Raw genomic sequence first — 22,395 nt, 5'->3', positions numbered from 1 at the left:
CGGGCCCCGCCGCCTCAGGCGCAGCCCGGGCAGCGCTGGGCGGCGGGGACGCGGCCGCGGGCAGCCGCTGCCGAGGGGACGGGCGGCGCCGTGCCCGCAGGGGGAAGGAAGGGGGAAAGCGGGCGGAAAACTTCGGGTCGTGTCACAAGTAGGGGGAACCGCGCAACGGAGCGGCCCCACTGAACTCCCGGCACAACAGTCCCGTCAGGGCTCGTTGGCCTCCTTCGCCGAGCGGCGGCGTTGCTGGCCGTTAACTCCTCAGGAGCCTTCCTGCCGCCCTGCTCCTACACCTCACGAGGCCGCCGCAGGTTCTGCTCCGGGACCAGGGGTCTCCAGCCCGACCCCGTGCCCCCCTCCCGCCGAGGCCGCGAAGCTCCCCGCCGCCAGCCCGCGGCCGTGGGGGTCACCGGCCCAGAAACCCCAACGGAAGGGGTCTGCGGGGCGACAGCCTGACCGCAGCGCAGCATCAGATAACCACCTCGGTAGGCTGGTGTACAACGCACCTTATCTCGGGACACGGCAACTGCAGTGTCTGTAAACGCCCAGAAAACACACACACTGACAGAAAACAGCCACCCTTCCAGGCTGGAATCCTTTTGCAGGGAGCTCCCCCGGCAGTTAGGAGACTACAGATCCCGAAGCCTACATCTGCTGAAGAACACTCGCATTTGGACTACGAGTAGAACTATACGTCCAGAAGTATCTAGCTATGCAGTGAAGCTAATGACACCGAACTCTCCTCCAGTACAAAAGGCGCAGCAGCAGCTGCAGAAAAGAGCATCCCTGTTCTTCAGACTATTAAAGTGCCAGGCCCGCAGAACGACTTGCGGCTTCCTTCTTCCCCTAGGGACCACAAAGACCCATTTCAGCCCCTAGAGAATCTGTAAGCAGCTTTGATTTGCAACTAACAATGCCATTCCTTAAAGCTCCTCGCTAATGTTTGGGACTCTACAGATGAGATATGCTAAAACATCTTCAGATCTTTGCATGTGCTACTTCTCAAAGTGCACTGGGTTTGTATCACTAATTTAGACAAGTGTAGAACTTAGAAAAACCTTAAACGCTGGAAAATGCACTTCCAGCTTTTAAGGGCTGGAGAAGTAATGACCTCCCCCCTTCCCCCCCTTTTTTTTTCTCCCTAAAATAAATCACACAAACTTTTAAATCATTAAAATATACTTCTGGGTGACTACATGCAGTTCTTTCAAGTAAAGGCTGTCGTCAACATCTTTGTAATTGCTACTGTTCCTCCACATACACATGCTCAATGTTCCAAAAAGGTGCATTTGAGAAGAGCATGATAAAGACCCCTCTCCAAGACTACGCATTATCCACCCGTATTAAAAATAATTGGGTAAAACCAGAGTAGGAAAACTAACTTCTCTCTGGGGCACTCACTGTGTGCATACTTCACGTTACAACCATCCAATACCTGTATAGAGCAATTGTAATGAGAAGTGCATAGGTCATGTTAGCTGGTAATATTTACTAACACAATGAACATTTCTCAGTACAACGGAATTATTATTGACGTTGCTCACCATCACATGGCTAAGACCACAACAACAAGGACAACAATAAAACTGAGTAATGCCACTGCAAATGCTGCTTGTAGACAAACTAGTTTAAGGGCTGGTACCTCCATAACGATTCAATAAACAAATTTGTTCCTGGAATTACTTCCCCACAAATCAAACGGGTACCAATTTCATTTTACTGAAAAGCGAATTAGTTGTCCTACCCTCAGTGACATCAATGTGAATAAAATCTTTGTGTCCGATACTTGAAATTCATCACTGTACTTGTTCTACATTCACTATGCCATTACTCCTCCCAGTACTTTGTTAGGTCAGTTCACGTTACAGGTTCAAATCATAATTCCAGCATATCAAACTAACCCTCAGATTTCTTAGGCCACAATAGATGAAAAATAGACCTAAAATGGACTAATCTGAAAAACTGAGCACAAAACTGCAGTATCATTACCACTAACTCTGTATTTGTAGGAACTCCAACCCGGTAACAATTCCAAGAACTTCTGAAGTCCCAAGTAAGTTTGTGTTTTGTGGTCGCATTTTTTTTTAATCCCCATTTAAGCTAAGCAACAGCTGCTCTGAAATTTGTTTTCTTAAGAGACGTTACAGTGAAATGAATCAGGGCTGGATCAGTGATACTGTACTCCGTACAGTTGTTTGCTCCATTCTCCTTGGTGACAAGTCAAGGGTTAATCTGATGACTCAGCCTGACAAAACAAGTCAGCTGGAGACAGGGCCAATTTTTTAAACTTGATTTCAGACAGACATGCCGTCAGCAGAGGAGCGCTGAACTGACATGCACTTTGTAGCCCGAATTGTTTCCACTCATGACCCTGTACTGTGTGTCAAAAACAATAAGCTGCCTGTTTCTAAAGTATATAAAGAGATTATGAAATCTGATGCAAAGTGAAATGCTGTCCTAATAATAAACCAAGCTACCTGTACAGGAATAAAGATTTTAACAATAAGAGGTTTTGTGAATGAACTGTAAGTTCTTCCTAAAATCAACCTTTTATGTGAAACATATTTTTGTCCAATTTGTCAGAACCACAAAGCAAATACACAGTAAGCATATGTAACCCAGCACTTAAGTCTATAAAAAAAAAAAAAAAACAAACAAACATAATTGCTCCAGATCACTGAAAATTATCCTCATACCACAGAAAAGGTAATTATGTAAGTGCCTCAATGGACAAGAGCCATCCTCTGGTCAAACATATGCCATAACAACACTTACATCATAATACTTGAGAAGTGTTACTGCTTTGTAATCGCAGCTTTATTATTTTAAATGGCTCTGTTCAAACACAAGCAGCAAAAACTTTTACAATAATTTTGAGTCAGACGTAATTTAAAGTTCCTTTTTCACCAAAAGAAGCAACTGTGATGTGTAAGTCTTGAGCTTCCTCACAGAGGGCCGGCATAAATCCTTCTGAGAAACGGTACCCTAATACAACCTGAAACCTGCTATCGATGAGGACGCCAGTTCTGATCTTCTTCCTAATTTGTTTCATTTCTGAGGGGCGAGGTTAACCTGCTGCCTTTGGAAATCAGGCTAAGACAACCGCCCTAGAAGGCTCTCTATCCCCACTCTGCGTGGGGTTGGAAGTTTTTATCAACTTCAGCCACGTCTGAAAAAGGCACAGATGTTTCAGAAGTGATTAAGCTCTTATCAGTTCTAAGAAAACCCGAAACTGAGACAGAGGAGACTGACCCCAACCAACGCCCCACTGAAGTAAAGACAAGGAATGGGGAATAAAGGATAAACGACTAATTCTTGGAAAGTCATCTGATACCGAACAACCAGTTACTAATTAAAATACACACACATACATATGGATCCGTATGTATAAACGTGTGTGTGTAATGCATAAATATCAGCTTTGAGCCACTTGCAGTATTTCAGAAAAAAATTCTAGGCACCTTAGGACTCCTAGCAGAGTGCATTTTACAGCACACGTTTTTTAGGATTGACTAAAGCAAGGCCGGCGTCAGCATGACATGTTGTTAGTTACACGTAACTGAACGAGAAAACTGCTAACAAATACAGCGCACGGACACTGAACCCCAGCCGGTACTTTTACCTAGCTATGTTTTACAAGGCTTCTGAGTTTTATTTGCTGATTTTAGCAAAAACTTCCCGTTAGCTACAAGTTAAAAAAATAATTATAAAAAATTTAACTGGAAGCTGCAGTTATGGAGTTCCTCCCCGAGTTCCCCACGTAATAGCGAACTGGGGATGTTTCGTTCCTTTAATACAAATATTTTATAGAATGGAAACAACGAGGAAAAAAGCCGCGTATCAGAGGCTCCACGATCAGCCCCAAACCAACGCATTTAAAGGGGGCTACGGCTCGTTCCCCGCACCCGCTGGGCACTACGCTAACGCTGTTCCGACCCCGAAAGCTTCGTTTTTTTCCCGAAAACGATCGGCGCCCCAGGACCCCGCGGGCTGCGCACGCAGGGCCGCGGCCGAGCCCCGAGCCCCTCCCAGCGGCCGCCGAGCGCGGCGCACGACGGAGGCGCCCCCTGCTGGCGGAGCCGCCGCAGCGCGGCCCCCGAGGAGGCTCCGCCCCGGGCGCTGCGCGGGCTGGGGGCAGCCGGGGCCGCGCGGGCCGGCGCAGCGCCGCCATTTGCCGCCCGCCCGGGGCTCCCGCAGCCCTCCCTGCTCCCCCCGAGGGGAGGAGAAGGAAAAAAGCCGCTCTCCCGAGCTGTCTGCGTGAAGCGTCACGCTGGCTTATGGTCACGGAGGCGTTCGTCTTCCAGGTAAAGCACACGTTGCAGCGGTTCGTGCAACTTGGCGGTGAAGTTCCACGAGCCGCTGTTCTGTCACGTTGCCCTTCAGGAAACAGCCTCACAGCCGTGCGCGGCTTTCCGATTCTCCCGCGCACATCTACGCTAGTCTAGGAGCATCTGCTATGCTCATTTTGACGTGTTGCGAAAATGTAAAGAAAAATAAAATGAAAAACCTACCAGTAAATCCGCTGTGTTATGAGGGATTTTCACAAAGAAAGCCGTGTCAGTAAAGCAACCTGGCAACGGCCCGCACCTCAGCCTGCGACCAGGCCAGCAGCCTGGAAACACGATGTGCCCGCAGTCAGAAGCTGCTGCCGAGACAGGGTCTCGCGTCCCGCACCCCCACGCAGCGACAACGCCACCTGAGCGCTGCCAGGCCCGGCCACGGGCGGCTTGGCTGGGCAGCGACAGCTCAATGGTGTGCCCTGCACGTGCACAGCGAGGGCGGAAGGGATGCTATCATCGCAAGTCACTGCTGTTTTCAGATCTATTTCAAGTAAGTCTCTTCCCTGAAAGCATCAGGCTTTGAATCTGATGGCCAAAGAATAAGCATAAAGCAGAAGGAAGACTGACTCACAAGGAAGAGACCGCAAGTTCTGCGTTGCGTTATCCGTAGGGATTCATTTGCTCACTTCTGTTATTTAAAATGCCTTATAGAACACAGCACTGCATCGGAGGCAGGGGTCGGGGCTACCCATGTCCCCGCGTTACGTGCTGAAGACAAGACGGACAGCTGAATGCATCACTTGACTGCACCAGGCAGCCCAGAACTGCTCTGAACAAACTCTAAATACCACTTTTTACATTTTGGCACCATTTCTGGCCAGCATGAAGTGTTCTGTGGGAGTCAATCTTCTGAAGAAAATTAAACACAATTCAACACAACATCACAGTCAGTTCAACACCGTATCCACACAGGATGCTCCGAGGTTTTACTCAGACATACTATTCAGAAAAGAGACCCTGATTTCATAAAACTATGCCACCAGGCTTTGATTTACACCAGGCTACTTCAGTACATACTGAACTTGTTAATTGTGAGGATAATTCTCTAAAGGCAGTCTGCTCACATTAGATTGTATTAAAAATACAACATTGGCTAAATATTAAAATCTCAAAAACTGGGTTTCAGATGAACAGACAACCAGATCACTTCCACCCCCTTCTTCAAGTACTCTCTTTTAACCCTGGGGAGAAGTGGAGATAGGAGGGATTACAAAAGGGAGTATGACGAATTATTTTCTTTTTTTTTTTTAATTATTATAATTTTATACTTCTCAAGCTCATTCTTTAAAAGGCTAATATATTAAAAAAAAAAAAAAAGAGGTCCTTCAATGTTTCAGAAGTAGTTCTGCATACAAAAACCAAGTTTCCTCTCCCTGTGCTTAGTAAAGAGTTTGAATTTAGAGAATCTCTGCCGATGGAAAATGTTCATTTGACAATCTGATTAAGTAAGTGGCAATCAGAAGTTTAATATTAACTGATAGCCTTGGGTGCTATGGAAAAACTAAAATGCTCAAAATAGTTATTAGAAATGGCACTACACAGAAAACATGTCACAATTTTCTGTAACAAAAAATCAACACACTACTCTGATGTAAGACCAATTAAGTGGCAAAGGAATAATGACAAATATATTCAATATTTCTCTCACAATTACGACACAACAGCTATTGCTCATGGTCAGGAATATTTTTGACAACACATGTAAACAATACCATGCTTCTGCTCATAGCACATTGGTAATTTGATTACAAACTCGTTGCATGTCTCCAAGCAAGCTCTCAGTGTTCTCCCTCTGCAGATAAAGAAGTTCTTTGAAAACACTGACTCTGTGCTCTCTATAGGTAACTTGTTCCCCACCAATTAGTTACAAGTGGTTTTGAGTCGCACAATGTTATTGCTGTTTCTTGGCTTAGTTAAGACAACTCCTACAGTCCGAGAAATTCTCAGAAATACCGCAAGTTTAGAATCTCTGAGGATAATGGAACTGCTGCTGAAAAAAGTATGTATTTTATCTGTTAGTAAAACATAAACAGCTCAAAAATCTCTGTTCAAGTTTGACTTGAGCTAATTAAGAAAGTAGATCACTGATTTTTAGTTTTGATCCTTCCCCCAAAGCTTTACATTTAGTAGTTAATAGTTCAACACGAACACTTGCATGTCAACATCAAAAATGTTTTGGGGCAATGACTCACCACTTAGCCAACTTAAGATAGCAGAACTTAAAATACACCTGTTTGGTACAATTGGTTTTCACGGTAAAAGGACAAATTTGGATTCCAAGTTGCATTCCAGAAAGTAACTAAACAATTAATTAGCACTTCTCTATATAACTAGTTTTACTTTAGGCCCTGATAGAAACATGCGAAGAAAGGTAAATCTCAAAGCAGGCAATTTCAGAAAATGCCATGCATATCCAAGAGAAAAAGAAACAAAGCAGATTTAAAGAAATCATCGTGTCTCAGAAGCTTGCTACTGAGTTAGTTACCTAGACAATTACCAGACTACCCATTGACACAGTAGCCCCATACTAACACAAAACATTAGAGAAAACTGTAAAATAAAAAAAAAATCCAGATCCTTGTATCGTGTAACATTAGGAGTCCACTATCTTTCTTGTGACCTCCCATACTGTAATTACACTTCTCTGCACTACCTATCAGCTAAAACAATTTTATCTTAGCCACCATCCATTGATTTCTTACCAAAGTATAGTTAAAATAAGTAAAGACAACAAATAATTATCAACTCAATTTAAATTTCCTGTGATGCGCAGTAAATTTTAGCTTTGTGCCACACGCTAAACAAAACATCTCAGAGCACTTTTTTCATAATCTGTTGTCTTTCTTCAAGGCTCTATTCAGCACTGAACGGAGAAACAGTGCCTCAAAAAAGCAGCACAGAAATGTTTGATTCCTCACAGTAACGGCGCTTCACTGCTCCGACTGGTACAGCGTTAATACAAATAAAATTTAATCAGCATTTTGTTGCCTTCATTCAAAAGAAAAATTAAATGAAAAACATTTGAAAAATACTGCTTCTTAAAATTAATGCCTAGTAAGAGAAATGAGATACATTTTTCATTCACTAAAATGATCTCTTTACCTGGCTAACGCTACTAAATATTAAACATGCATTGCAAGTTTTATTACTCTCCTAGAATTACAGTAATAAATTACATGGAAACTGCACTGCTACGTGTTTTAGCTTCTCTGACATTTTTAATATATTTTTGTTAATCTAGCAGAAATCATCTGCTAGACTGTAAAGCCACCCTACATAACACGCAACTGTTAAAATGTAAATTGCCAAACTATTTTTAGCCGCTGCTGAAGGAGGGAAAGAAAGGGGAGAAAAAAAGGCAGAAGAAGAATATTCCTGGCCTCGGGAATAATGATTTGAGGCATTGTGTTCATTTTGTTTATCAAGCAGCTATTCAGCCTCTAGTGGGGCCCAAGTGCTTATGCAAGCAAAAGCTTTTAAGAGTGCCTGCAGCTGCAATCCTGGCTTCCAGGTAGGCTGCAGGTTCAGAGCACAGCTGCCCCAGGCTATCCACGCTATCTCAGCTCCATCTGGAAGTACGGTTAAAATAGGATTTCACATCCCGGCTTCTGTGTGCATCACCGTGCGCAGGGGGAGGGAGAAGGGCAAGAGAGGGAGGAGAGAACGGGGGAAGGACTGGAAGACACCGTCCGTACTTCAGCCCTAACACAAAATAAAAAGATCAGACCCATTCGGCTCCCACTGTATTACTGTGGCTGTGCAGCGTGCGCTATTCAGCCTATCCGGCTTTGAGTTATGACTCATCCAAGTGCACCTGCGCCCATGTGTTAAGTACTGCCAAATAAAAGCCCAACATCCATTTACACAACAAAGAGATGTACCCCGCAAGGCAGCAGCGCTTCCCCCTCCCCTCCTGTTTGTTCTGAGCAGGGAGAAAAATAATTCTGTCCTTCACTTCACTGGGGATTTTTCACTTCACGTGGATCTTTAAATGCAGATTCATTTATAAACAATTTTCTTCCTTTTAAGAATAAAGCATATTTAATACCACAAAACACCCCTATAGCATTAGATTATCACAGCCATTAATGATTTTTCCACCAAAACCCTTCCAACCTTTTTCATCAAAGCCCTTTATTCTCGAAGGATAAATTTTCAAGCGAAGAGGGATCAACAAACTAGTTGCTTGAAAGCTTTCCTGATGCTAGGCTGAAGTTAGGAAAGGCTTAATGAAGGCTTTAAAATCCACCAGGGCTTCACAATGAACATCTGACTCGGTGATTTATGCATATTAATAACCTCAGTCCTACTGAGGCAAGCTGAGCTGTACATGTCCTCCGAATCTTAATGTCTTCAGCTCCACTGGGATTATTACAAATGTAAATTTCTAAGATTCTCAGCTATTAATCTCTGTCTGTCCTCCTGTTCAGCAACATAATGACTAATTAAACATCAAAAGACCTGTACAGGAGATCTTCTTTGACAGCTCCTGGCCCAGCTCTCTTCCCAAGAGAGGAATTCAAATGACAGGGACAAGTGGGTAGGAGCATATGAGCAAGCTACAAATCACTGCTATGAAATCTAAAAATTACACATCAAATGTGTATTTAGTCCTCAAGAACCACTCCCAGTTGCCTACCCGAGCTGTTCATGTCCAGTAGATACCCTCCCTAACGATAAGTTGAATAATTAGCGCGTCAGGTACATAAAACCCAGTTTGAGCCCACTTTACTTACTACAAGTAGAAAATGTCATACTTACAGAAGAAGGCAAACCTGGGGGCACCTTTCTTACTTTCTTTGTCTGCAGAGGATCTGTACGTAGAGAAACAACACAATTGATCTATGCTGCAGATGGAAAATAACTATCCACTCCACACAGTGTTTCTTTCCACAACAGATTTGTTTTTAAATTTGTGTTTTGTTTTTAATTTTGTGTCAAATGAAATTTTGTGTCTCTCATCAATGCAAGGTGCTTAAATAGGTAACATACACGTGATCTTTTCTGATATAAAGCTTTCCTAAATGATTACTTTCAAATCCTAAGAACACTAACCTTGCAGGACATGTTGAGGCCATTATGCACTAGGTAAGAAACAAAGTAAGATTTTGAGATAACTACAAATAAAACTGGACTGATGAGCAATAAACATTCTTTCCCCTTCTGCATTTCAGAGTAATGATAGAACTATGAAAAAGGAACTTATGAAACATTATACACTAAAAATACTAACATGATGTAAATTTCAATAGCATTTAGACTGTAGAAAGGTTGCAGATAATAGGATATGTAATGACCTAAATACTTAAGTAAAAGGTAATACAACTTTTTTCATGTTATATTAAAGATAGATGTGTAACCAGCCTCCTTCTAGCAATAATAATTTGAACAACACAAAAGTAGTCAGCAATTTCACTATCTAAATCAAGAATCTGAACCAGTTTAGTTAGCTGCTAATGAAATTAATCTGAGTGCTTACTATACGTGCAAATTAGAAGGTAACGGATGTTCTGTGATGAGTATCTGGCAATGTTATCGTTTCTACAGTTCACCGATTGAGTCTTCAATTAAAATACAGAACTCCTATTTTTCTATTTCCATTCAGAAGAGTATAATCACAGTTTCAGTATAAGATATGACAAGATAAAAATTAATTACTCATTCCCTTGTGTAATAAACCCACACAACTGCTGGAAAAATAGTTGCTGGGTATCTTCACTCAGATCATGCCATAGGTGGTGTTTGAAAAGAAAGAAAAAACACTTCTGCAAGAGGTATTTACACTGCACACAAAGCACGAGCTAGAAGGGCACACTGGTTGATTTCAACAATCTTCAAGGAGCAAATTTAAAGAAAATTTGTTAAAAACCCTGGACAAGCCCTAATTCAACTTTTCTTTAAGTTATTAGCCAGCAGTTTTATACCATTTAACTCATCCATTTGAAAAAGAGCACCAAGTATTTCAGGCATACTTTCTCAAGCTGCCGGAAATGAGACTCGAGATACGAGTTCACTTTTCTGGGACTTGGGGAAAAACGTGAAACGGATAAATTTGTAAGCACCACCTTCCCATGTCCCAGTTGCAGCCTGGCAGATTCAGCCTTGACAGAAAGAGGAATGTTACAGTACTGGTAGTTTGAAAAGGGTAATATACCTTGAGTTTCTCCTTCAATACAAAATAAACATGAGCGCTACTCTGAAAACACCATGCTTACCTTCATTATGTCTAATTTAATACCTGGAACTTAAACTCTATACAGTTTGCACAAGAAATTGTAACTTAACCACTGAGGGAGAATCCTAAATCAGGTTGTCTAATTTCTATTATGTACTTTAATACGTGGTTGTTTCATACACCTCCTCAACTTTTCTTCTCACATCACTCTGTCCAGCCTTCAAAGTCACGGTGTAACAGACACCCTGCTACCCATAACCTTAACAAGTTACCATTCCATTAGTTTCTCACTAAAACTGATTCAATGGGGGCTAACAACAACTTACTGTTGTTATTGTGTTATTACAAGTCTTTTCTATAGAAGTTTAATCAACCTTCCAAAGAGCAAACAGAATATTTCACTTGACTTTCACTGAATGTTTCACTGAACTTTCCTTAGATTGTTCCTCTTCTAAACCAGATCTGAAGAATGTCTGCATTTGGTTCTCATATTCTAAGGAACATGGATACTTTCAGACGTATTTGTAAAGAAAGGCAACCCCAGATTAAACGGTGGTTGTCTTGACAACAGGTTAAACAAACTACATGAAAATATATTTATATGTACAGATAGGTAAAGTTCCAAAGTCACACTTTTATAATTATAACTTTAAAAAAAATCAAGCATGTTCAGGACTATTTTAATGCCCATAGAGTTTGCAATTTCTAGTTAATACTCAAGTTACTTCAAGAAACAGTTTGCATTTGATAAAAATGAAATTTTGGATAAAGTATGGTTTAAGTTATATGGTTCCAACAAGCAAAATTTTCATAACAAATGTAAGTGCTACACAGAATAAAGGACATTCAAGAAATAGGCAGAACTAGAGCAATCAGTGACATAAAATGCCAACACTGAAATATGGTAGCTTTTAAACTGGAGTATCAAGTTACGGTCTCTCTTTTAGTATTTTTTTTTTTAAATGTGCGTACCCAATTATTTAGGATACTCCTACAGCAGAAATGATAGAACAGCTGGCTCATTCTTGATTCCCTAATTCAACAGAAAGACTTTAGAGCTATGAAATATTACCAGTGACTATGACTGAGAAGGAAAGCTTTATTTATCAAAAAGTATCTCCAGAATACAAATACCGTTACAGTATAACTATTTTAAGCAAGTTCTTGCCTGCTTATTTTGCAAGGTAGTTGGATTTTAGGGTAAACTACTCGTCTCCAGTTTCTAGGAACTTTAAAGGCATGTTGAACCAATTACAATGAACTATGTATTGCCCTAAATAAAGTTACTTTTAGCATATAAAAGGATAATTGTTTCCCCTTTGTGTCTTTCCCCTACTAAATAATGGTAATGACCCCAAGGTCAGGCATCTCCAGGAGTTAATGATGGCATGGGTTAAGGGCACTCAGCTGGTCATCAACTCCTATCCATCTGTCATTATTGCTTTTGCAATTAAGGTTTTTATTGGAGTTTCTTGTTTGTTTTATAAGCGATACTGATCAGTATAGAATTCAAATCAGCATCTCAAAGAAAATTTCTGTAATTCTGCTTTCTCTCTCTTATCTAGCAGTTTGCCGTAATTTGAATTGCTCAGTGAAGAGCAATTACCAGTACACAAACTGTCACAGAAAAGAATAAAGTCTGCAGAAACGCATCACGAATGGAAGTTTAAAAACTGTCCATATTACTCACCAAGAGCTGGTGAGTCATGAAGTGGTCTTCGGCGCTGATTTGTACCAGAGAAAGGGTAGTAGGCTGTTCCAGGCTTTCCCGAGGATGACAGCTGACCTGGACTTCCAAGACCCATATCTGACCGAAGCAGGCTAGACTGCAAAATATACAGACAAGTAAAATTAAGCTGTGTAATAATTAAGCTGTTAACATACCAGGCTAACAAACTATTCACTGTACTTGCCACTTTTAGGCATTTACTGGGTTTTCAGCAAGGCCTTTGAATTCCAGAGAGTTAACTTTTTAAAATTAGCATTTAGAAAATATACTGCTGTGTAATTCAGAAAGGCGGAGAGAGTTTTGCCGTGAGCCTCCAAACAACGTAACCATTTCTGTTTAAGAGGTCTCAAAGAAACAACTCATACTTACATTATAAACAAAAATCGTAATACTTTGCTTGCAATGTCACACCATCTATTACACAATATAAACAGAACTGACAAAAACTGCCGAAAGTTTATGGTTTGACATTAGGTTTTAGCACATACTTAGAAATTCAAAGCTATATTACATTCATAAAAACATGGAAGAATCACCCCAAAATATCAAACAAACAAAAGAGAACAGATTAATGCACAGAATACAAAACATTATGACGTTTTTAAAACTTCAGCAACGTAGTTGACTGCTTTTTGTTTCCTTTTCATGCAGTAAATATAACACATCCGAAACTGTTAACAAGTGCATTATGTATTATTTGGCCTTACGGGATTTGGATTTCTGTGAAACTGAAATGAATGCTGGTGATTTATGGGAACCTAGTTTTTTCCATGGTCAGTACCATACTTAACCTTGTTTTAGTCAAAAAATGCCTAAGCTGGGGTGAATCTCAGAGAAGTGTTTGTACAGGGAATATAATGCTAGCAAGCAGTAAAAAGGCATTCACTGCAGCTTTAGCTCTAGATGTTGCATACAACTTTCCTCCTACACCAACATCCATTTGGTATTACACACAGCTCAAGGCTCTTTACTTTGCTTTTTATGTATTTAGAAAAATCAGACGGTCACCATGGAACCAGCAGTCTTCAGATCCAAGTAATTTGGTTCTCATCTCTTCATGCTAGGTCACCATGCAGTCCAGTCCTCATATTGTGGGCGAGGGGAAACATGTGGCTGTTGGATGGCAGTATTACAACTGTGTTTGCCGGCATTCAAACTGTGCTAACGTTTCAATTACTAGATGATGCAAGACAAACTTCTGGCTGGATTAACATTTACACCAAAATAAGCCTGAAGTGTCACCTCCTTTCAGCCCCACTAGCGGCTCCCAAGCCAACTTTCCTCCTCCTCTCAAAGCACTCTTGGCCAAGTCGATGCGCACAGCAGGCTCCCCAGGCCATCGAACAGGCACATCTACAGCCTGGGTAACGGCATCAGCTGCTTCAGCTCCGCGGCTTTCTAGGGCTGCAGCAGCTCTCTGGAACGTGAGCGGACGCCACTGCTTCCGATTCTCCTCACCTTTCGTATTAAGGCCTAAATAGGAAACCTTTATCTTGGGAAAGCATTGCTTTCAAACCAACACCGTCTAAAAGAAAATATGAAACTAATTCTGTTCTTATCCTAAGAATTAACCAAAAAGTAAAGCTTGACCTTCAGCCCAGGAATATCCAGGACTGAAGGAAAGCTTCTTGGCACGGCCCTTGGGGAAGAAGTGCTGTGATAGTTATTTCATGTTGCAGAAAGAAGGCCCCACTGACAGCACCACAGAAAAGCTGAGGCTGGAAGGGACCTCTGGAGGTCACCTCGCCCAGCCCCTGCTTGCTCAGAGCAGCTGTCAAACACGATTAGGGACTACAGCCCACTCGCACTGAAGACAACGCTCCCCGCTCCCTTCCAGCATCTTCCCAGCACTTTGGAAATACAACGGGATCCATACAGAGACCTCCAAAAAGGAAGAAGGAGGGTTTAGTTCCTATGTTCACAAGGGGCCGGCAAGGACAGGGTTGGACACAACAAAAAACAGTAAAGAGTCTTCAATTCACTTCTACCAAGCCATTCCAAAAGACCCGTATCTGTGCCGTTTCCTAACTTAACCTCCAGCCTTCACCTCGTACCATTTGCCACCCTTGCTTTTGTTCTGTGCATTCCAGTTCTTGACATTTTCACATTTCCATTGGAACCCGAATTTCAAAGAAACGCAGCTACTATGAACATGAAATAAGTGCGTAGATAACATACATATCCACTACATCCCAAACTGTGCAACCCTGGCCTATATCCTGTCTCACTGAGAATTTTTATCCCCCCTCTCCCTCTGGGAAGACAAAAAAGAACAAAAGCCCCAACCAACCAAAAAAGGCCAAACCAATTTCACAAACAAAAACACCACGCAAGAAAAGCGTAACCTTTGTCTGCCATTCCCGCCATCAAATGAGGCATCTGTTTAAAATTTCGTAATTATTCCTCAGTCTTCCCGAATAAAATAAAAATAGATGTCATTAGCTCATCTTATTGATTTTTCTGCCTGTCTGAACCAATTGAGAAGCAATATTGATTAGGACTGATCCTTTCCTAAGGGCATCTGATAAAGAAAGGAATACAAAATACCACTGAGGATAGCAGAAAAGCTTTGTATTATCAGCACCGGGCTTCTTCTGCCTAACTGCCTGGGGTCCCTGCGCAGAGGCGGATGGCTTACGCACGGAGGCTGCGACGATCCCCACAGAGAACGCGCTCACTCTGCCGAACCTCATCTGCCAAGCACGGATCCAATTACTGAAGAATAATCAATGACTGGTTATTCTGAACACTGCCCAGTCCTGTTTGGATTCCTATTATAAACAAACGGGCATCACTCCTAAAAAAATAAAAAGCCCCTTCAGATTTTATAAGACGTTGCCAACTTCAAAATAGAAAGGAACTTATTTAAAGCAGCGTTTCTCCCTAGGGAATGTGTGTTCAATAACCAATCCAAAGAAAAAACTACAAAAGGCTTTTATTACAATAACTACGAACACAACGATCCTAATTCTAAAGAGGCTGGAACAGAGAAAAGAGGCAAACATGACTGCTTTACTTTTCAAGTTCATCTCTTGCAGCAAAATAACAAGAAACAGTTTCGACGGCCTCAGGGGAAATGGCATGACCTGAGTCCAAACGTAAAAGGCCTTTTTTTTTTTTTTTTTTTAAACAAACAAAAACCACAGGGGCCAGTACCTAGACAAATGCTTTGAAGGGGTGCCTCTCCTGAAAAGTAGTCTCAGAAAAATTAACTGCAGGGAAGTCACGTATGCAAACGCTGCAACGGTGAGGTGCTGGAAGAAGAATCCTACCTTCATATGGTGGTGGGGCACCACGGCTCTGTCCGTGTGTATTTATGCGCCTTGTCACAGAAAACAAGAAATACTGTGTTGCAGCGGCCCTTGCCTGTATGCAAAGTTAGCTTCCATTCAGACTAACAAGATACGTCAAAACTGTATGGCTGGAGTACAAAAAAGAGCATGCTCCTTGCTCAAGTTATTTTAATTAATTAATTATTATAAATTCATTCTCTCAAAGAAATTCAGAATAAAAGGAAGTTTGACAACTTTGGAAGTTTTCTTTTACCTAGCCTAACTCTTCTGACCGCTAGGATCCCAGCGACACAACCTGATGCCAAAATGCCCCTCTGCCTACAATGAACTTCCAGGACGCCAGCCAGCAGAATTCACGTTGGTAAACAGTTTTGATTTTCTTACTTCTATATATAAAAACAAATGTGGACATGTCCTTACACAATATTCCTTGAAGCTCTCAAACGCTTGGTTTATATGCATATAGGAAAGCCCCGATACATGAAAGCAAACTACATGAGCGTTTTTCACGAGCCCTCTCCATAGGCTTCACTACCGTATGGAAGGCTTTACCATTTCAAAAAACCGGGGTGTTCTAGGCAGTGGGCCTTGTGATTCCCTCACACCATCAGCACTTCTGCTAGTCTAAATCTTGCTCATCTTATTTTTTAAAGGCAAGCACATTAGGGAATACTTTATTAATGTAGCTATAGCCAAATTATGCACTAGTGCAATCCAAATACAACTGCATGCCTTTACGTTCTTATTTTCTATCAAAAGAATAATATGGTTCAGAATAAAAGCATTCGACTATTCTGTGTAACCAGATATGACAGGGACTGTGCTGGCGTAAACATGCCCTCTGCTGTGGAAGTGAACTAAGAGTTGCAACTTACAAACAAGCTTAGGTCTTGACACCTCCTCCTTCCCCTGCGCCCCCAAAGAGCTGCCAACTAGTTAGCTTTTTCCTACCGTTTGGAATTAGCTTCCTTTTCAACAAGTTTGTGCAATCGGTCCCAGTAGTCAGGCTGCCCCTATTTAAGGGGGGCACACAACCGAGGTACTTAGTTAACCCAGGTGTGTAGGTAACAACGGGGCTTAGACACATTACTTCATTACAGCCAGGTAACACAGCAGCTCTCATCTCAACCCAATCCCCCCATTTCTTGACTAGCCTGCAGAAGGCAACTAGACCATTCTGTGGAAGAGAGACACTGTGACACGCTTGTAGAGAAGCTCGCTCTGCACTTCCCAGAATCACGCAGAGCGGGCAGCAAGTGCACCCCTTGCCTTCCTATACACGTGAAGTCCTGCACTGGCACCGCAGAAGTTTCACGTTCTGTTGCTTTTATTCAGCAAGCCATTTGGGTGAAGACTTAACGAACGTAGATAACGTGTCTCGGTATTTTAGATGTCTTGTCTTAGGGATAGATCTGACAAATTGCATGGACTGGTTTCAAAGAACGCAGCAAAATGGAGAAGTCAAACTCTGCTAAACTTACAAGGTCCCCCGCTAAGCTGTGCGTGTGGTTACTGCGACGCCAAAGGAAAAGCTAGCACGAAAGTAAAACACTGAAATAATTGTCTCTGAAATACTGGTACAGTACAGAGGTTCGGGCTGCAGAAAGACCATTCATCCAAGTTTCACGTCATCCAGTTTAAGCCATAAATATCACCAAGATACAAAATGTTGAATTGCACTTCACTCAACTCTGCAATCTTTGGCAACTGTAATGAATATGCACTTCAAGATAGAGCTGAACTTGGGAAAAAAAAACTGACATATGCTGTAAATTCATTTTAAATTTAAATTCTCAAGATATGTTTGCAATTATCAGCATGTTACTAAAGAATCTCATCCTGAGAATATCATCAAATAGTAATGTGAAATACAGTGTTACCATTTTGAGAACAAAGGGACCCTGAATGAGTAATCAATAGCAACTGGCAGAAAATGAGGCATTAATTATGATCCTCTCTAGTGTTTTGTCTCAAACAAGGTTTCATTAAATATATTGTGCTAACCTGTACCTCTTCAAGCCATTACCAATTGATTTGATCAGATACATTTTTGGTCTGCTTCAGGAGTAGCAACATATCAGAATTAAGAAAAAATTGTCTAAAGTGTTATATGATAACTTAGGCATTTTTTCTTGATCAATTTGAAGGAAATCAGGGGTTGTAAATAAAACATCTCAGGAGAGGATTCTCTAACAACATGTCGATAATTGCAAACATATTTCTCATTTTAAAAAAATATTCAGATCTTATAATCTTAATGCAGTCTCTTGAAAATTTAATTATCACCTCCTATACCTAAAGTATCATGCAGGTTTGAGAAGATAATGACAGTCATCCATCAACTGCATCCTGCCAGTGTAATCAGGCTAATCTAGCTCGCTGGAGTAAAAAACAGCTACCTAGGGTACTAAACACCCAAGTGATGCAACATCGTAAACAAAATAACAGACATTTAGTTTAACTGTCTTCCTAATTAACATTAACACTGAAAATATCAAGGTATCAATACATTGCTTGTTGATATATTGCAACAATATATCAATAAAGGTTTTCTGGATCATCAGGAGCTGCTTATTCTGTGCGTATGCCTAAGCAAAATCTGCTACCACGGCAAATTCTGGTTGTATGTAGTGTTACCGAGACTGAGCACACGGACAGGGAGGGAGAAGATGGCATCACTGGAGGAAGTTACATACGATTCCAACTCCTTTTTTTTAGGCAGTGGGAGAGGTAAAGATCAAATGTGAAGGGACGGAAACGCTGTGTGCTTTTTCCGCACCCAATTAATACGACGATGTAGAATGAAGACCTTTTTTCCCCCCTTATGTGACAGCGGTTTCCCCGCACTACCGCCACATATTGGCAAGGCTACCGATTCTGTCTTCCACTTGTAAAAGCAGCACCCTGCTGATGTTGATGTCCAGTCCCTGAGGTTACGCTGGCTCAGCTTGTCTTTGCTCATTCCCCGGGGCAAGGTATTTCTGTGTTGCTCACTGAATTCTAGGAAGGCATTACTAAGCATTGTGATTACAGGTCAGGCTCCCCTCCCTTTGCCTTTGAATGTCTTCGCTACATTATGAAAACAGTAATTTGAACAGCTTCCTTACTGTGATTATACAGAAGCAGAAGGTTTGTGGAGAACTGCAAAATGTCAGAAAAGCAGCAGCTGAGGGTTTATTCATCTATTCTTTAATTTTATTTATTTATTTTTTGGTACCAGCCTTCTTGCCTTTTTCTATGATTACAACATACAAGCATGAGAAATCAATATTATAATAAAAGCTTGTATGCTCAATCTTATTTACAGAAACCAAACTAAAAAGGATACTATAAAGCTCAAAGTATCCTTGCATCTGCTTCTCCCCCTGCATCTTCAGCAAAATTATTATAAAAGATTTTATACGATTAGTGTAGTTTCATATATATGGTGTGGAAGCTGTGTTAGCTCCTCTCCCACACAAACAAGAGAAAAACGTCTCAGACACCAGAAAGTCAGAAAATGTGTAAAACAGCAACGGCTCAGAAACTATTGTCAACACAGCAACCAGATAACCGTTAGGACTTAACATGCAAGACCCGTATGTTTTCACATATGGTCAAGCCAAAGGGAATCCCTACAGCAGCCAGGGGTTACCAAATGGACAGTCAAACCCCGTGAATAGGGGGTTTCTTAGGCTACAGTCCTGCCCTCACCCCCACTCCTTAATGAATGTTGTCCTTCTCTCCCTGCTATTTAGAAACCCGTGGCACTAGGAGCACTATCACCCTGAAAAACACTCCGCAACGCATCTGAACCCAATGCGAGATGGACGCCTTAGTTCCATGGAAGTGGAATCAAAATGGCAAATCTGTTTGTCTTCTTTCCATCCGCTGACTGCCGGTCTGCTCAAGCTCCAGTCTTTGCTAGCCCATGCCAGGCAGCAAATGCTAAGTCACGCATTGCTTACGCTATTCTGAACTCCCCTTCCCAGTTCCTTTCAGGGCCTGTGTTCGTCTTGAGAGCAGTAAGCTGTGCAGATAAAGAGTTGGAGATGGGACTTGCTCTCTGAAGAAAGAAAGGAAAAGTAAATAGGGGCTCAAGAGGTTAGACAGAAAGAATAAACGCTGCAAGAAAATCCAAAGGGCACTCCAGCTCATTAACTCGAGGAATGGCTGGGAGAAGACAAGTGAGCTCATCTTTTCCCAATCCTGCAGTTATACCATACACACATAACTGAGAAGCACCCACTTTGGCAGTAAAACAAGCCAAAGGCAAATACCATTTGACAAAAAATACATATACGGACCTAACTGGATGCTTCTTTCTTCCTTATGCAGCAACATATAAAATATTACATATATTGATGTATAGGATATTAATTACCTCAAACATAACCAAACTATCAAAAATTAAAAGGAAGAAAATTTGCCAATCATCAATAGCGTGAGACACACTAGTAACACAAGTAACAGTGTCTGCTTTAAAACATTCAAAATGATTCCTCCCCGAACGGTTCCCTTTTTATAAATAGCATCCCCCCCACCTATAACTGATTCCCAACACCTGCTACCCACTTCCTTCGAGGGGATGTCTTCCCTGATTAACTTCAGGTGGTCACCTCTAGCTCTGGAAAAAGAAATTACATTTGTGTCCAGTACATTTTTTAGGTTCTGCCTACAAGCAAGCTCCCTGCCTGCTGAGAGGCAGGAGATATTTTCCCAGTAGCAGTTCTAATAAATCATAATCAAGAGAAAATTAATATCACTTGATTTTACTTGAGAAGTAAAATGGAGCAAAATTAAACTCACACTTGGACATCCTACCTGCCCTTAAACATATATATCCCCTCTCACATCCTTTCAAGTCAGCATCAGCTAGCAGAACCCAGAGCTGCTGCTTCACTGTGCCTGCCTTTCCTCCAGAAGCCACGTTTCTAGGAAACTGAGAGCTCAGCTGTAAAAATCTGTTTTGGGGAGGCACTTGATAGCAAAGGTGTCAGAGAGGAAGAGATTAAAAGGAGAAAATTTACAAATCAAAATCAGTTTGTCAGCTTTAAAATTATTTTGGTGTTAAAAAAAAAAAAAAAACACAACACTTTTTTTTTTCAATGCTTCCCTAACTCTGTATTACTTGGATTTAAACAGACATTATGGTTTCTAAACTGTTCCTTAATCTATGTGAGGTAAGAAGTAACTAGCACTACTCCTTGTCGTCTCGTAAGGCCCCACAAATAAGAAAGGTCCATCACGTACGTCTCTGCCTCTCAGGAAGATCCATCTATAGCAACTTCACACTGCCAAGAGCAAGTAGGAAAAGCTTTCGTATGGCTGTTTAACAGATATGTTGATTTAAAAAAAAAGTAAAACCATTTGTATACATAGCTGATGCAACTTGACATCTTTCATTAGCACTAAATTCTGATTTAATTATGAAATGGTAGCCCCTCTGCAGCACCTCTGCTTTCTCATTAGCTTAAGGTGTGCATATTTTCTTATTACAAATACACTGATATGTATATTCTATATATTTTTTCAATATCTAATAAAAACAACTAGTAACTCATTCTACCAGTAGTTATTTCAAAATTTGGAAGAAAAAACAAACAAACAGCAAAAACCAGAAGGGATCTGATACACACAGTGTGCTTAACAGTCTTCAGAGAGGATTATGCATATTCTAGCATCCCTTTTCCTAGAATATTATTTTCCTTTACATTCTGCTGCCTAGGTGTGGTCTAAATATGCCTAGTTTTCTTATTCCTGAGACAGTTATTTAAATTCATATTAATTTAAACCCTTTAATTTAGTTCACACACACACATATACATAGAAATCTTTTCAGTAACACTACAGTGCCATAGGAGCAGATGGTGCAGCCTCAACACAGAGTAACCATCTGATTACTTCTCTCAAGGAAGCTGAAGAGGGACAGAAGTGTTACAGACGAGCAATAAAAACAAAAGTTTCCGGATGTGAACAGAGTTCCTGCAGAAAGAAATGAACGCTCCTGAAACTCTGCTAGTGTGCACGAGAAGAGCGCGCAGTGCTTGCACGTGCGAACTTCAGACACACATCAGGTTACCAAGAAGAAACTAAGAAGCGCTCAGTAGGACGCTGAAGATACACCTAACCTATTTGTTCTGCACACTTGTCCATTACTTCTCATCTTCTAACAAGACAGCCAGCGTTCAGTCTTCCGTAGCATATAACGCCAAGGTGAAGCGTGTTAGCGGCCTGGTACATCAGCCCTTGGGTTAGGGTAATGAATTGTTAGAAACCTGGCAAACCAAATGCAGAAGCAATTGCAAAGAGACAGTCACACTGCTATTTGAGAGCTACACCTGCAGGTGGAGAAAGATTTGTTTGGAGACCTTCATACACATGCAAAGAACAGACATTTTAAACTGATTTGCTCCAAACACATTTTTCTTCCTTGACTCACAGATTTTAAGTAACATCTCAGCCATCAGATACCACTGAAATGCTATTCTATCCCAGTAGTCACAACCACTCATTTCTTTCACTCTTGCTCGTTCCAGGTTTTATTCTTGCACAATGTGTATTGCAAATTTCATTTTTCATAAAGTTCGTTCTTCCATTTTTGTCAGTAAAGCTGATTTTGACTCACATATATTCACTCTGAACTTCTAATACATTTTTGTCTTGTTCTTCCAGATGTTCCATGCTACCTGATGCTTTACTAAAGAAGTTAAATCATCTGCATTTTACTATATACATGTCTTATAATTACGAACTTCGTGAATATATTAAAAATACGTCTCAGTTTGCGCTAGTCACAATTCTATTCATTTTCTTTAAGCAGCAAGTTGGCATCGACATCCTCCTACGGATACTTGCTTTCCCTCCTGCTTGCATATTGCT

The 22,395-nt window shown here is 41.2% G+C and overlaps 1 protein-coding gene across 7 annotated transcripts in view; it reads right to left on the bottom strand.

Moving 5' to 3' along the window:
• The window catches only part of TCF12 (transcription factor 12), a 163,534-nt gene that overhangs the window by 44,807 nt on the left and 96,332 nt on the right, over positions 1-22,395 (bottom strand). For all 7 annotated transcript variants that reach the window (XM_035336277.1, XM_035336279.1, XM_035336283.1 and 4 more), the window contains 2 exons: positions 12,203-12,338; positions 9,099-9,151 (listed from right to left, as the gene is read on the bottom strand). In XM_035336277.1, the coding sequence (XP_035192168.1) occupies positions 9,099-9,151; positions 12,203-12,338 (189 nt within the window). The remainder of the gene's footprint in view (positions 1-9,098; positions 9,152-12,202; positions 12,339-22,395) is intronic.

This window comes from Oxyura jamaicensis, chromosome 10 (genome assembly GCF_011077185.1).
Source record: "Oxyura jamaicensis isolate SHBP4307 breed ruddy duck chromosome 10, BPBGC_Ojam_1.0, whole genome shotgun sequence".
In the NCBI taxonomy this organism is placed as follows: domain Eukaryota; kingdom Metazoa; phylum Chordata; class Aves; order Anseriformes; family Anatidae; genus Oxyura; species Oxyura jamaicensis.
The sequence above is the reverse complement of the archived record's forward strand: the minus strand, read 5'-3'. Positions and strand labels throughout refer to the sequence as shown.